At 35.0% G+C, this 14,661-nt stretch overlaps 1 protein-coding gene across 1 annotated transcript; it reads right to left on the bottom strand.

Annotated features, from left to right (window-relative positions):
* Positions 1-5,015: 5,015 nt before the first annotated feature.
* Positions 5,016-6,928, bottom strand: LOC104607790 (phenylacetaldehyde synthase-like). The gene has a single exon (XM_010273495.3). The coding sequence runs from the start codon at positions 6,776-6,778 to the stop codon at positions 5,294-5,296; it is 1,485 nt and encodes a 494-aa protein (XP_010271797.1). The 5' UTR covers positions 6,779-6,928; the 3' UTR covers positions 5,016-5,293.
* Positions 6,929-14,661: the final 7,733 nt, after the last annotated feature.

The following is a 14,661-nucleotide window of genomic DNA, read 5'->3' as shown; positions in this document are numbered from 1 at the left end:
CACCCCTAGCTAGGCATGTCTGAGTTGTAAACACCGTTTTCTAATGGTGCTTATTTTTTGTTTGGAAGCGGTGCTGCCACTGGACGACCAAGAAGAGTTCTCAGCAGCCGAGCCAAAGCCTTCACCTGATGTGCCATCCAATGCCTCCTAGTGACACCATGTCACTCTCTTCGGCCGAAGCCGAGGACTCTTCTTAGTTCTAATCGGACTTCGCCCATCATGACCTCGAGTGTGGGGGGCAAATGATATATGCGCATGTGGCAAGGCCTAGGATGGCGCCACGCAGCATCGACTGGATTCAATCCTAGCCGCTCATCACCAACTACCTTCAACCGCTCCCAAGGTGAGGTCAAGTATTAATAAGGGTCCCCCCATCTAGGTAAGACAATCTTGCTCCTCATTGCTCTCTAGCTCTCTTGCTCTCGAGTGACCTCGTCTGATTACTCTCCTCCGGCCTCATCTGACCCCTCCTGCGTACTTGACTAACTTGACCATTAGAGTCTCCGCCCTTAGGATAACACCCAGGGCCTCTGACTTACTCTCTTATCCTCAAGTCGGATATGTCAGCCCTCGACTAAGGAAGCTGATTTATGATTTAGTCCATTCCATTGGAAGTAAGGCTCAATTTGAAAGGAATACAAAAGAAAATATATATATATATATATATATATATATATATATAGAATGCAAAACCTTATATTTTGTATGTATTTGTACTCTACATATTTGCATTTGTAGTCTTTAATTCCAAATTGAGCCTAAAGAAAAATCCCACGGCCGTTTCTAGTGGTGGATGCTTTAAAATTGCAGAGTTGCACATGCAAAATTATTGTTCGGAAAGAAAGAGATATGGTGATAATCATGATAAGATAAATGGGTGTTGAAATTAACCAATGTTAATATTCCACACCAGCCATAAACACTGAGACCAACTTGAGAATTGCAGCAGCCAGTCATCCATGACAGGCCAACTTGAATTACAGCTGGTTGTAAGGGAGATGCATTATCAAGCAATTTGAATTTGGATATGGTTTTAGGACATGAGATAGCATAGCACAGAGGGTTGGTCTTTGTGGATCTTTTAGCTTCTCACAACTGGTATCTGCTGACTGTTGCATGCAAATATAAACAAGTGTGTGAAGCGAACCATGGCTATGTGAGCAGGCCAATCATGAGTGGATAAGCCAATGTTCTGCACACATTGGACCTACATGCCAGTATGTTGTAGCAGAAAGCAGAGAGAGAGATCTTGCTTGGGCTCTCTTTTACGTGTTTACATGTACTCCATACCACTTTCGTTTTAATGCATGTCAATGGTTAATGTCAATGGTTAATTTCAACTAATTAAACTAATTTGTTTACTTCTCAAAAAACGTTTACACTCTTAATTAAGAAAACTACTTCACTCTTAATTTGTACCTGAAAAGAAGTCCTACCTAGAATTAGAAACAAAGGTGGCATTAATTAAATCTCCAAATGTACCTTGTTATTGAATTAAATCAGTACTACTATTTTTACTTTAGATAAGGCTGTTCACGGGTTGGGTTGGGTTGGTTTATTGGTATTTTTTCAACTGATTCGACTTAGTCGGTTTACCAGAAATGAAATTGAAATCGACCCAGTACTAAGTAAAACCGACCTGATCGGTTTGAATCGGTTTGGATCAGTTTTGTGAATGATTCTCTCGTGTAAACAGTAAAGAATTCAAATTTCTTTGGGCAAGAGCGTGAGCTAAAACATTCTTCTCACGCTTTACAAAAGCAAAATTTAAGAGTCACCTTTGAAGCAAGCTCTGCAATATCTTTTCATAGACATAAAACATCAACAACACCACCAGGACTTTGGGCTCAAATAGCTTGGATAACAATCCGATTCCAGAATTACTTTAATTTTTGTACAAAATAAACAGGCGAGTCCACTTTGATCTAATATCATAAAGAAGGCCTTCTCTAATGGCCATAGCTTCAACCTGCAGAGAAGAGATTGCGTTACTAGGATACATCTACCATCGATAACAAAAGCTACCAGACCAAAACTTGCAACTCCTTTGTTCAGAAAACCAGCATCCACACTAACCTTAAACCACCCAGAACCATGAGGAGCCTCTTTTCCTCCTCCACACAGCAGCTGACTAGTCTCTGAGGATCCTTGTTATTTTTGCTGTAAAATCTTTAATCTATCTTGAAATTCCCTATTCATAGATGTAATAAAATCCAAGGATCAGTATCTTGACTCTCAAACATCCAAGCATTTCTATTTTTCCACATAAACCAATTGCAGTACAAACAAGGATTTACTGAAATTTTTCTTGCACTGCAACGTCCAACTTCCTAGGCAAAAAATGGAAATCTTGCAATAGATTCCACTCGCAAGGACAAACTACTAACATAGCAATTTTACACGGGCATAAGGTATACGGGATCATTCTTCAAATTGACCACACACTGGATGGTTAGGAGTTAGGACTAGAAAGTAGAAACACAATTTCTTTTAAAGAGATTTTGATTGACAACTACATTTAAACAATACTTTAGAGAAAAGCTCTGATGTTTTCGTCAATTGGAATTGTCCATAGGATTTTCCAATGCTCCTTCCTCAGTCCGACCAGATTTTGGATTTTATTTTCATTAGCATACTCTGATCTAGCCAGGAACTATGTTGATTTCACCGAGGAATTCACTAGTTTACCATCCTAATCATGCAACTCCAATTTAATATCTACAATTTTATTTACAATCTCATGGGGCCATGGGGCAAAACCGGCCGGAAAAGAGAAGACAAACCTATTCAGGTTCCAAGACCAAGTTGGGCTAGAGGTCCCACACTAGGGACCCATTGGCTTAAACCTTTCTTTAATAGATCCCTCCCAGCTACTAAGCTTTTCCAACCCCAAGAACCATTATTTGGAACTCTGTCCTCCAAAAAGTTTTTCTTAAGGAAGTATCTTCCTTTCATGTCTGCTATCCACAAACTATTTTGGAAAGTAAAGCAAGGTTGATCAAATGAGGATCCTTGAAACCTAATTCAGTTAATTCTCATTTTTTCCTTTTGTGCTCTCTCACGAAAATTGCCTTTGCCTTTGAGAAGGAATTAGGAAATAGGACATTGTATAGGAAGGTAGAAGGTAAAGACCCAACCATTGATTTGATTCTAGATATCTTTTTTTTTTTTCCGCAAAACTAGATTACTTAATAGACATTAGAAACAATCAAGAAGTGATAAGGGGACAGGGGATCACCTTGCTTGAGGCCCCTTTTTGGGTAAAGTTTACTGGTTGAGCTTCCATTTACTAGCACTCCATTACCCAAGTAATACACTTAATCCCAAAATCCAATTTATTCATCACTTCCTCAAGAAAACTCTACTCAACTCTATCATAAACCTTACTCATATCCAGCTTCAAGGCCATATAACTCTTTTTCCCTTAACGTAGAAGCACATCAATTTATCGAGATGATTTTATCTAGAATGGGTTTTCCGGTTAACCATAAATTTTGCTACCATCTTTTGAGCCGAGTGCATAGGTTCATTGGTTTAAATTGGGAAGTTTCCTCCTAGGTTTCTAACTTTTGGAATTAGGGTAATGTAAATTTCATTAAGAGCTTTTGAAAGAGTTTCCTTCTCAAAAAATTGCTCCATTGCCTTCATTACGTAATCTGAACCTTCTCGATTTTTTGTGTATTTGTGTTATGTATTCATGTATTTGGTATGTATACTATATATTTGCACTACAATATGTGTGGAGATCTTAAGATTGAGAGAGGGACCCAACGTTAGCTAACCAATATCCCTTAGTGAAGTTGTAGTAGATGCTTAGATGTCCAAGCCTATTTGAGCATATATTTAATGTATCGCAATCTTTATAATACTAATGTAAGAGCATATGTTATGCACATATGCAATAAGTGTTAGCCATATATGATATATAGCATTTGAATTTAATAGTTGCCTAAGTCTATTGAGTGTATAATGTATCTTAATCTTTATAACACTAGTGTAACAGTACATACTATCAACATGTACGAGTAAGTGTTAATTATACATGATATATAACATTTGATTTTATTAGCTGCCCAACTAGGGGTGGATTCGAGTTGAGCCAAGCCGAATATTTGGATATTCGAGCTCGGCTTGGTGATAATTTATTTGGCTCGAGCTCGAGTTCGATCCAAACTAGAGACTTGAGCTCGAGCTTGGCTGCCTCTGATTGCAGGTCTCCCTCAATTGTTGATGTGTTAAACCGAGGTCTCCATTAGCTGATAAGGTGCCGAGACAGGGCCTCCCTATCAACTGAGGTGCCGAGCCGAGGTTTCCCTCAATTGCTGAGGTGCCAAGCCAAGGTCTCCTTCAACTGTCGAGGTGTCGAACTGAGATCTCCCTTAGTAGCCGAGGTCTCCCTCAATAATCAAGCCGAGATGACACCTTATATACATATACTCGACTAAAAAGAAGTTACGGATGGCATCAAACTTTCGTGATCTTTCAACAAAAACTCTATCACCCAGGTTTCAGATTACCACTTTTATTCTACTGTCAATGATAGCTTTGTACACATTCACATTCCATAAAGCAGTCGCCCGAAACTTATGAATGGCTCCCTGTTTTTTGTTTCAATAATTTCATTTCTGGTTAAATTATTGGCACGTACAAATCCTTTAACCCATATAACGTTAAGGTGTCTCACTTTAATAGGTTGTGCAGGGAAATAAATGGACAGGATATCCGGACTCCTCTTGTACGTGATTACGTGTACTTCATAGCACTTTAGTTTTAATGCATGTCAATGGTTAATTAATTGAAACTAATTCGTTTTCCGTTCACTAGTTTTCTTTTCTCTTCTCTTCTCTTCTTCATCACTTTGTTGGCAACCAAACCGGGCCTAGCTAGCTACATCTTATATTCACTTATCATACATACATAGTAGAAACCAAATCGATCACGCGACATTCATAATTACAAAGCTCAAGAAATTTGTAAGAAGACGTACTGGCTTCTAAATCAAGTGAAAAAGGTAATTTGCCCGATAAAAGATGGCTTTGAGTTGAAAGAAAAACTACTACATATAATACTTAAGAACACACATCACTCTTATTAATCTTGTCCTACTTGTTAGCTAGAAAGTAAAGTAGAAACAAAAAGGAGGCAAGAAGATTGAATCTCCAACCTAATAGCTACTACTATTTTTCCTTTGAATACTTATTCAGTCTAATATATATATATATATATATATATATATATATAGAACAGTGGTAGCTAGCTTGCCATTATTTAGTACCATCCTTGCCATCACACTTCACACCAACAAGAAATGATCAGCTTTTTCCTGAATCAGCTTCCAGGCTGCTTCTACATGTTGTTGTGATGTTAAAGTTGTTCCAATTGCGCAGCGTATGGTGTAAGTACCACCCACAACTGAATGGCTCATGTAAGCACGTCCACTCGAATTGATAGCCCCAAGCAACTTGCGGTTCAACTTTGAACCATCATCATCATCTTCTCCTTTTCTTGGCGGCTTGAGCCGAAAGCACACCAATGCGAACCTCCTGGGCACCACAACCTCAAACCTGCTGTCTGTCTTCACAAGTGCTTCAAAGCGTTTAGCCAGGCTTATGTCACTTCGTATGTGGGCCATCAAGTTAGCCACACCATACCTTCGGATCACCACCCATAGCTTCATTGCTCTGAATCGCCTACTAAGTGCAATCTGCCAATCCTTATAGTCCACCACACCCATTGATTCAGTAGCCTCGTTTCTTAAGATTTCTGGGTCAGTAGACAAGGAGTCTACTAATGATCTGGGGTTCTTTACCCATAAGCAACAGCAATCCATGTTGGTGAGAAACCACTTATGTGGATTCATGCTAATGGAGTCAGCATGCTCGACCCCATCCAAGTAATGCCTGTATTCTGGGCATATACAAGCACTTCCTGCATAGGCTGCATCAACATGGAACCACACTCCATATTCCCTTGCTACATGGCCCAGGCTCTCTATGGGGTCTACTGCGCCACAGCCTGTGGTTCCCACAGTAGCACAGAGAAACAAAGGGATCAACCCAGATGCTACATCTTCTTGCATTGCCTTGCGGACATCATGGGCACACAGGCCAAAGCCTGTAGAGGCTGTTGTTGCCAATGCTCTGAAGTTGGATGGTGGGATCCCAACCAGCTTGGAGGCCTTTTGAAGACTGAAATGTGTTTGGTCGGAGCCATAGACTACCAATTTAGTTATTTTATCTCCTCCCACCTCTTTCAATAACGCATCTCTTGCTGCTGCTAATGTGCACACTATCGACTCACATGTGCTGCCATGCAATACACCACCACCATTACCAGAGAACAGAAAAGGACTGGGGAGATTAAGCAACTTACCCATCCAATCCATGACAACCCTTTCTAGCTCTGTTGCTGCTGGCGAAGTTATCCAATTGAACCCAACAACATTAAAGCCGGTACATAGCATCTCTCCCAGAAATCCGGCTGTGCTGGCATTGGCTTGGAAGAAAGCAAAGAAGTTGGGGCTCTGCCAATGGGTAAGGCCTGGTATGATGCTACTACGGATGTCATCAAGAATGGTTTCTAAGGACTCAGGAGAGTTGGGAGGGGTGTTAGGAGAGTTCTTCCATAGATAACCTGGTTCAACTTGGCTTTGGACTGGAAAGTTCTCCACATTTTTGTAATAATCAGAAATGAAATTCAGCACCATTTGAGATTCTTGTGTGAAGGTATTGATGTCCAGGGGGTTAAAGATGTCTGTAGGGACTGAAAGGCTACCCATTGCGAGAGGAAGTTTGGTGATAAGGGTTTAGGCACTCACTTAGCTTGTATCAAAGGAATTGAAGCAACTAGAAAAACACTCATCGAGCACTACTCAAATACTATATAGTGTCAACCCAATATGCCTCTCTCTCTCTCTCTCTCTCTGTATGAGCTAATGGGTTTGTATGTTTGTTGGGAAAAACTTAATTAATTTGCATGCCTCCTTCCAAGAGCGCACACAAAAAATCTACATAAAAGGGACCTCATCTTTTGTCCACATTATATTAAGAAGTTGCGGAAATAAAGTTATAATATAAATAAACCAAATAGAACAATTCTATATGAAGGATCAACTGTTACTATTGTTGGAAAAGTTTTAAAAATGCTTCTAGTACGTGGTTAAGCATACTAACCAGATTTTGAGTTGGGATTATCAAGGGCTGGTCCCCCTTGACAATTCAGTCTTTTAAAATTTAAAGAGACCCCCAAAAAAAAAACATAAAAGTACAGATTTTATTCCTGATGCAAAATAAAAATTCCATGGTGAAACTTAAGAAAAGTTTGCACGTTGCCAATGCAAATATGTAGATCACTGTAAAAGGGTCCATATAAATTGTAAAGTTGGGTTTAATTTTGCATCGACAAATTCTAATAAAGTATATGGCTTTTTTTTATCAAAAATTCACTTGAATGCAAATTTACTTGATGTATTTTTACATCTTATTATCAATATAAATATGTATTTTATATCATTTATCCATGCATAAATGTAATATTGCCAAATACAAGCAAAAGTGAAACAGAGTGCAAATTTACCCTGAACCGAGATTTACACTCCATCGGCATTGTTTCCAAGCGCAGCCTTAAACTGTTGGAGTATGGACTAAAATGGCTTGAGTGGGGGTCTGGTCTTATTCTGGATCAAAGATGTGGACTTGCAGATTTTATATATAGAGATGTGACCAGGTCATGCAAGGCACAACCCAAGTCGTATGTAGGAATTTTGAGGAAAAATAGAGATGTTCTGATCTCTAGAGGCATAAAGGTTGAAGATACTTATCTTTTGTGCAATGAGTCTGTTGAATCTATGTGACATTTTTCTGAGATTGCCCTTTTTCTGGGGCTGTTCTTTTTGGCAAATTTATTTGGCGTTTGAGGATTATAGTTCTTCTTAACCATGGCATGCAGTATATTAATAATCAAAACCAAAACCAAAACCAATAGAACTGACACATTTTTATTTTATCACGCTTTATTCAAAGATAATTGTTTTTTGATAATTTATTCAAAGATAGTTATTAGGAGACACATTTATTATACGTAGTATGTGAACGGGAAAAATATATACAAGCCCAATGCAGAATTATAAACATTTAAAATGTAGAAAACTCCCACTCGCATTAGGCTGAACCGTCATTCTCCCAATATATAAATATTGAATTTGATTATGTTGGTAGTTGCAAAAGACCTACTTTTTAATCATCACTAAGACCCAGCGGCTAGCACCAATCAGACATTTAATATTCGTACATTTTATTGGTATAAAGGGGCTTCTCTCATAACTACAACAGTGTTTTCTTTCAACCACTTGTCCCGATGTCAATGCCAAATCTTGGGGGATTTATTGTTTCAGTCCACCTATAAATTGTAGAGTTGGAGTGGTAACAGGTGGGTAAGGGTGTCCACGGTTCGGTTAATCGAACCATGGCACTTTTTTGTAGACTGAACCGGTGGTATTGGTTTTTTAAATTCTTTAAATTGAAACCGAATTAGTACCACTGGTTAACTGGTCCATAGGTTTCAGTTTTTGATCAGTTCGGTTCTTCGGTTTTTTTATTTTTTATATTTATAATATATATTATATAAATATATGGATAGCATTATAATATATTATAAATATTTGAAAAATATATAATATATTTATAAATAGATCATTATAAATATAATATAAGTATATTTTTATATATAATGAATATATTTATATATAATACATAGAAAATATGTGATATATATTAAAAATATATATAAAATATACATAAAAATATATATATTGATCGGTTCGGTTAACTGTCAATTTTTTTGTAGGTTAACCAAAAACCGAACCGATCCTTTGGTTTTTCAAAAATCCCGAACTGAAACCGAAACCGAACCGATCGGTTTGGTTTTTCGGTTTTTTGATTTTTCATGGACACCCCTACAAGTGGGGGGAATGAATGGTTAGTCCACCCTATAAATTTTCATACCATTTGTACACTTTCAAAGAATGACAGGTGGAGAATGGATTCTAGGTGGAGGTATTGGTAATTAAAACTGAAAAATCAATAAAAGTTCCTGTCTTCTTGAGGGGGACTGAATTTTAAATTTCTCTTAATTAAAATTGATGAGAGATAATTTGGTCATTCTAATCATCTTGCGACATGTGGCCTTTGGGTGACACTTCAGCACTGAGTAAGCAAACTAGTTCGGCAAGTTAGCCTGAAAAACCTCGCTTAGGCTGACCTCCACCTCGGCCAGGACGAACTAATAGGCTCCCCACTCACAACGACCTGTCTCAAAGACCGGCCGAGCTGTAGGAGTCAATAGCAACCTACGAGGGGAACCCATTGACTTGGACTGACAATATGCTATCGGCCTGAGATCTTCGGGCAGTTCCTAACCTCCACATAGATCTTGTAACCGACATATTAATGTGCCCAACTAAGCAGAAATGGCTCCGCAAGAAAGTGAGACTCGTTATAAGAGGGCTTTGACCACCGATACCTATATAAAGCGCTCATTTCTACCTAAGAAGGTATGTGCGATAATACACTCTCAAACATCTGCTGACTTAAGCATTAGAGTGCCCTCCCCAAGTAAAGATAGCCCGAGCAATATAATGTTCTCTCTTGCAGACACTCATCAGCTCGCCCACTTCTAGCTCGGCCCGGCATAGTTCGGCCCTGAGAAGGAACCTTCCAAATCAGAGTCCGAGTCACCTGACACGAGGGAGCAGATAGATCGCGCATCATCAAAAACCATTAACAAATCTTTCTAGTTATGAATTTTGAATTGTCTTTTAATGCTGATAATCTCATCTTAAAAGTTAGACGGCATTTTCATTGTTTATAGAATGACCATTACGAAGAGTACTTTAAGTATATAAGATGTGCAGGACCCATGCGATGCATGAGATTTATCAAGGCAAAATGAAACAAGAGAAATGGATAACTATTATAAGGAAGGAACACAATGTTGTTTAAAATAATTAATCATTATTTTAGTGTTTTGTTACAAAAACAATCTAGCAATTTATTAATTTGGATTATTTATATTAATAATTTTTAACAAAAATAATAAACTATATCTAATTACTTAACAAAAGAATTATTTTTCTTATTATTATCTATTAGTATTCTATTTTATTTATTTTACTTTATTAATGATTAATTATTACATTTTTTGTAAACATTACTTAAATATTTAAAATACTAAATATTAGTAAATATACAAATTTATGTTGTAGTCATAACTAAATTAATCTAAGCCCGATCTCAAGGTTTTAAGAGTTTGGGTTGGGCTTCGGTTGATCCCTGGCCTAACCAGTCCAAGATGCATCCCTAAGAGCAATGTGACATTTGTAATTTTGGATTGATAGTGTATTAACAATTTTTGGACTGGAGTTTGATAGTGTATTAGCCTATTGAACCAAGAAAAATAAAAGATCTTGGGCTAGAGTTTGATAATGTATATTACTATAAAATTTGTTATGTAAATATATGTCTATATAGCTTCTAGGTCAAGCTTAGCTTGGGCCCTACATACTAGGGTTGTCAATGGACTTTGAGAGTTCGATACCCAATTTGACTATGAATTCAACTATCCTGGATTTGGATGTTAGAACTTGCATTTGATTATAGATCAAATGAAGATTTAACCCCATCTGATCCATTTAAAAGTTAAAACCCAAGTTCAATAGAATATTGTTATTTATGTATATATGTAGTATAATTATGTATACATATAGATATTATGTATAATAATATGAAGTTTCTAATCGATAAGTTTAACATTTTAAATTTATTATATATATACTTTAGAAATAATTAGTTTTTAAGCTTTTTAACTTTTTGGTCATTTTAAACACAATAAGATAGTTGTTTATTAAATCCGAATCTGATCCAATTTGACATAATAATTGATACAGATTTAGAGATTTCAAAATCAGATGTAGATGTAGATGTAGATGTAGTTGGATCCAATCTGAATTCAATCCGTTTACAGCCCTACTGCCTACATTATGTGTGGGATAAGTTGTAAATGATGTAGATCCGTTTAATTATTTTTTTTTTATAATTTTTATATGGAATGCAAATGGTTTGTTTTATTACTTTTGATATATATTTTTTTCAATTTTTATTACTAATTTTAATTATCCTATTAATATTAGTTATTTTTAAATAGAATTAAAATGTACTCGAATTTTTAATTTACAAATGGCTAATTTTTATTACTTTCTTAATTTTTAATAGTTTCTATATAAAAACTTTATAAAACTTAATATTTTTATTAACTTTAGTAATTTATATTAATTTTAGTTATTATGTTTTAAATTATAATTCTTTGACAATAATATGAAACAAATAAATGGAATTTGGATGAAAGTAAAATTTTCTCTCCCTTTAGAATACAATAGGGTAATAATGGAAGATGCCTATAGAAATTCTCTCTCTCTCTCTCTCTCTCTCTCTCTCTCTCTCTCTCTCTCTCTCTCTCGCTCTCGCTCGCTCGCTCACACACACCAGCCTAAAATATTAGGCCCAAGCTTGGGCTTGAAATTTGTGAGCCTAATGCAAGCCCAGGCCTAGGTTGGACTGAATTGATCACCAGTTATTATAGGAGAGTAAGTTAATGATGAAATAATTAATAAGGAGAGATAAATGGTAGGGTAGCAAGGAGAGCCATGCTAACATGGCACATCTTGTTATATATATATATATATACTAGTCGGGACCTGTGTGATGCACAGGCAGTGAGATTGAGTCCAATCCAAATACAAATCTTTTATTATGTATCGTTGGATAAAATATTGCTAAAATTATTTATTTTTAATTTAAAACCAAAAATTTTCTTATGCTATCAATTCTTTAATAAAATTAATAGTAGTATTTAGTTTTATTATTTTTTTTACTAATATTTTTATATTATATTATAATTTTAATGTTACTATTTTAAATGGATTCTAGTGTCAATATTTTTAAATATATTCATTTTTATTAAATTATAAAATTTAATTTCAAAGCTTATAGTTTCTTAGTAATGTTTTTTTTTGTTTATTAATAAACTTGTATTAATTAGAATTAAATTGGATGGAAAGCTAAGTAGTGGTGACCATTGGCCGAGCTAGGTTAGCACTAGGTTGGGCTTAGCACATGTGATATGGTTATCACCCAAGCTCGGACCTAACCTGAGTTCTATGCCCAAAACATATGCTCGCACCCAACCCTAGACGGGGCTGGCATAAGCTTAACATTTGTAATAAGGGCTATAGCCAAGGCCTGAATAAGGTGCAGCCTAAATCCAAACCTATATGAATTTTATGTATAAAATAGTGAATATTTTATATTATATATCGTATAATATGGATATAAGAATTATTTTATATATTTTATAATATAAAATATGACATAAATATGTATGGGCCATGTGGGGCTTGGGCCACGCTTGAAGTGTTGGGTTGTGGGTTGTTATCTGAGTTGAGCAAAATTGATCAAAAGGAATTAGGGTAAAATTGGGTTTTTGAAAAAAAAAAATTAATGACACGTATGTCACATTTTAATAGATTTTGACAGACTGGTTAGGAAAGGAAGTTCTCAGTCCGATGATATCAGAAAACAAGGGAAGTTTTAGTCCCATGTGGGTTTTGATCAATCAAAATTCAAGAATAAATTTTAATAAATAACATCTGATTGACTACCGCGTTTATGACACCAGTTGAGTTGAGTTGGTTGGTCAAAACTTTTTCAGATATCATTGTCGAACCCTTCTGAAAATAATTTCCAATAGTTTGTTGTTCGTCTACCTGCTCTCCCGGTTGTATTCAGTTGATGCATATTTCACTGGAGTACTTTCAGTTTCAGTAGCTGTTGTTGTTTGTTAATTTTTATGATCACAATTCACAAGGTGTTGAAATTTCCAGAAATTTAAAATTATATAGATCTCTTCGTTTATTACTTGGCCTAAAAATTGCCAGTTTTTACTTAAACTCCATTGGGAAGATGAGTGCTCTTAGGCTGAAAACAAACCTACAAGTCCCATATTTCAGCATTTGAGAAAATGGGTTACGTCTTATCCGAATTTTGCTAGCGGGGGAATAAGACGACTTAGATGGGTTTTGCCAACCCATTTTCGTATTTTGAAATGATTTAACCCGGTTTATTTTTGGGTATGCTCGGATGCCACTAAACCTTTAAGGCATTAACATTAATATACTTAATTCTGTTAACTATGATCAATATGTTAACTAATTTAATTTATTTAAAGTTAATTACTTAGATGGTTAAAAATCATTTGTGTAATTAAGGAACGTTAAGTCAATAACATTAGCATTTAACATTATTGATTTAAAGTTCCTTGATTGATTAAATAAACGTAATTGATATTATTGATTTAAATATCTTAGTTTAACATTTGCTAACTGTTAAATAATTAGCTATGACAATAATATTTCAAATTCCATATTAAATTCCTTAACTAAATTAACTTAACTATGTTTCTTAATAAAATTAACTTATTATTTTAATCTTAATTTCACTAAAATAATTAAAATTTTAAAATAACTTAATCTAAATAAATAAAAATTATTTAGCTATTAAGTTATATATATATATAAGTCACAACAAGTCAAGGACTTCACTCCTTGTCCTTGATCTGGTATCGCTATTAATTCCCATCCTTGTCCATGCCAAAGTAGTCTCCATCCTCGTTCCCATTGGGTTGGGAAGGCTAAATACCTAATAGGGATGGGGAAAATTGTCATCCCTAATTTGAATGAATATGATTTACATAAAGCAAAATGATAATAACTAATTAATTGAATGAATTAATTAGTTAAAATAGACATGAGGTCTAAATATGCAAATTAATCCGTTTATGTACATTAAATAATTATTGTATTTATTAAAATAATTATTTCAGTTAAGTATAATTAATCAATTAATTTAACAAATTGTTAAGTTTTTTATGAAAAAAAAAAGAAATTGTTAAGTAATTAGTGCAATGCTTATATCAATAGATTATTAATAGAATGGATAAATAGTAAGTTAGTTAACATAAAAGATTCCTTTACTTTTTTATTAAATTACAATAATGCCCTCAATAACTGGTAAAATAATTAATCACTAATAATGGATCAACCATTTAATAATTCGCTATATGATTATATTATTATATAAATCACATAGGTTATTTATTTATATATTTAATTTTGATTCACTTCAATTAAATTAGATTAATGGGTAAATGCAAGTGACCATGAGGGTCATCTAGATCCAACACTAAGTATAACCTATATTTACTTATGGTGTAATAGACCCAAGAATGGTCCAAACTCACCGGTTGACCAGATGAAACTAACTTAACGATTAGTTTAGTTATCCAAATATATTGTATTAACCCGGTTCAGTTATCCCAATTATACTTACAATGTAATTAAAAGACCCAAGAACGGACGAAATGAATCGCTTTATTGGGTTGAGTCATTTTATAGATCAGTTCAGTAATCCAAATACCCAATTAAATGAAATTTCAATTCAGTGGGAAGGTTTACTTTGTTAAGCAAGTTAAGGCAAAATGCACGAGTTTATGACATTCTTAACTAGGCCAAGATAAACCGAATCTATTGGTCCAATTTAAACTAACATTTGC

Source organism: Nelumbo nucifera, chromosome 7, assembly GCF_055504915.1.
Source record: "Nelumbo nucifera cultivar China Antique chromosome 7, China Antique-T2T, whole genome shotgun sequence".
In the NCBI taxonomy this organism is placed as follows: Eukaryota; Viridiplantae; Streptophyta; class Magnoliopsida; order Proteales; family Nelumbonaceae; genus Nelumbo; species Nelumbo nucifera.
Note: the sequence above shows the minus strand (reverse complement) of the source record. Positions and strands in the feature narration are given on the sequence as shown.

Coding starts and splice junctions, on each gene's coding strand:
- LOC104607790 (XM_010273495.3), bottom strand. CDS start 6,778: ATGGGTAGCCTTTCAGTCCCTACAGACATCTTTAACCCCCTGGACATC.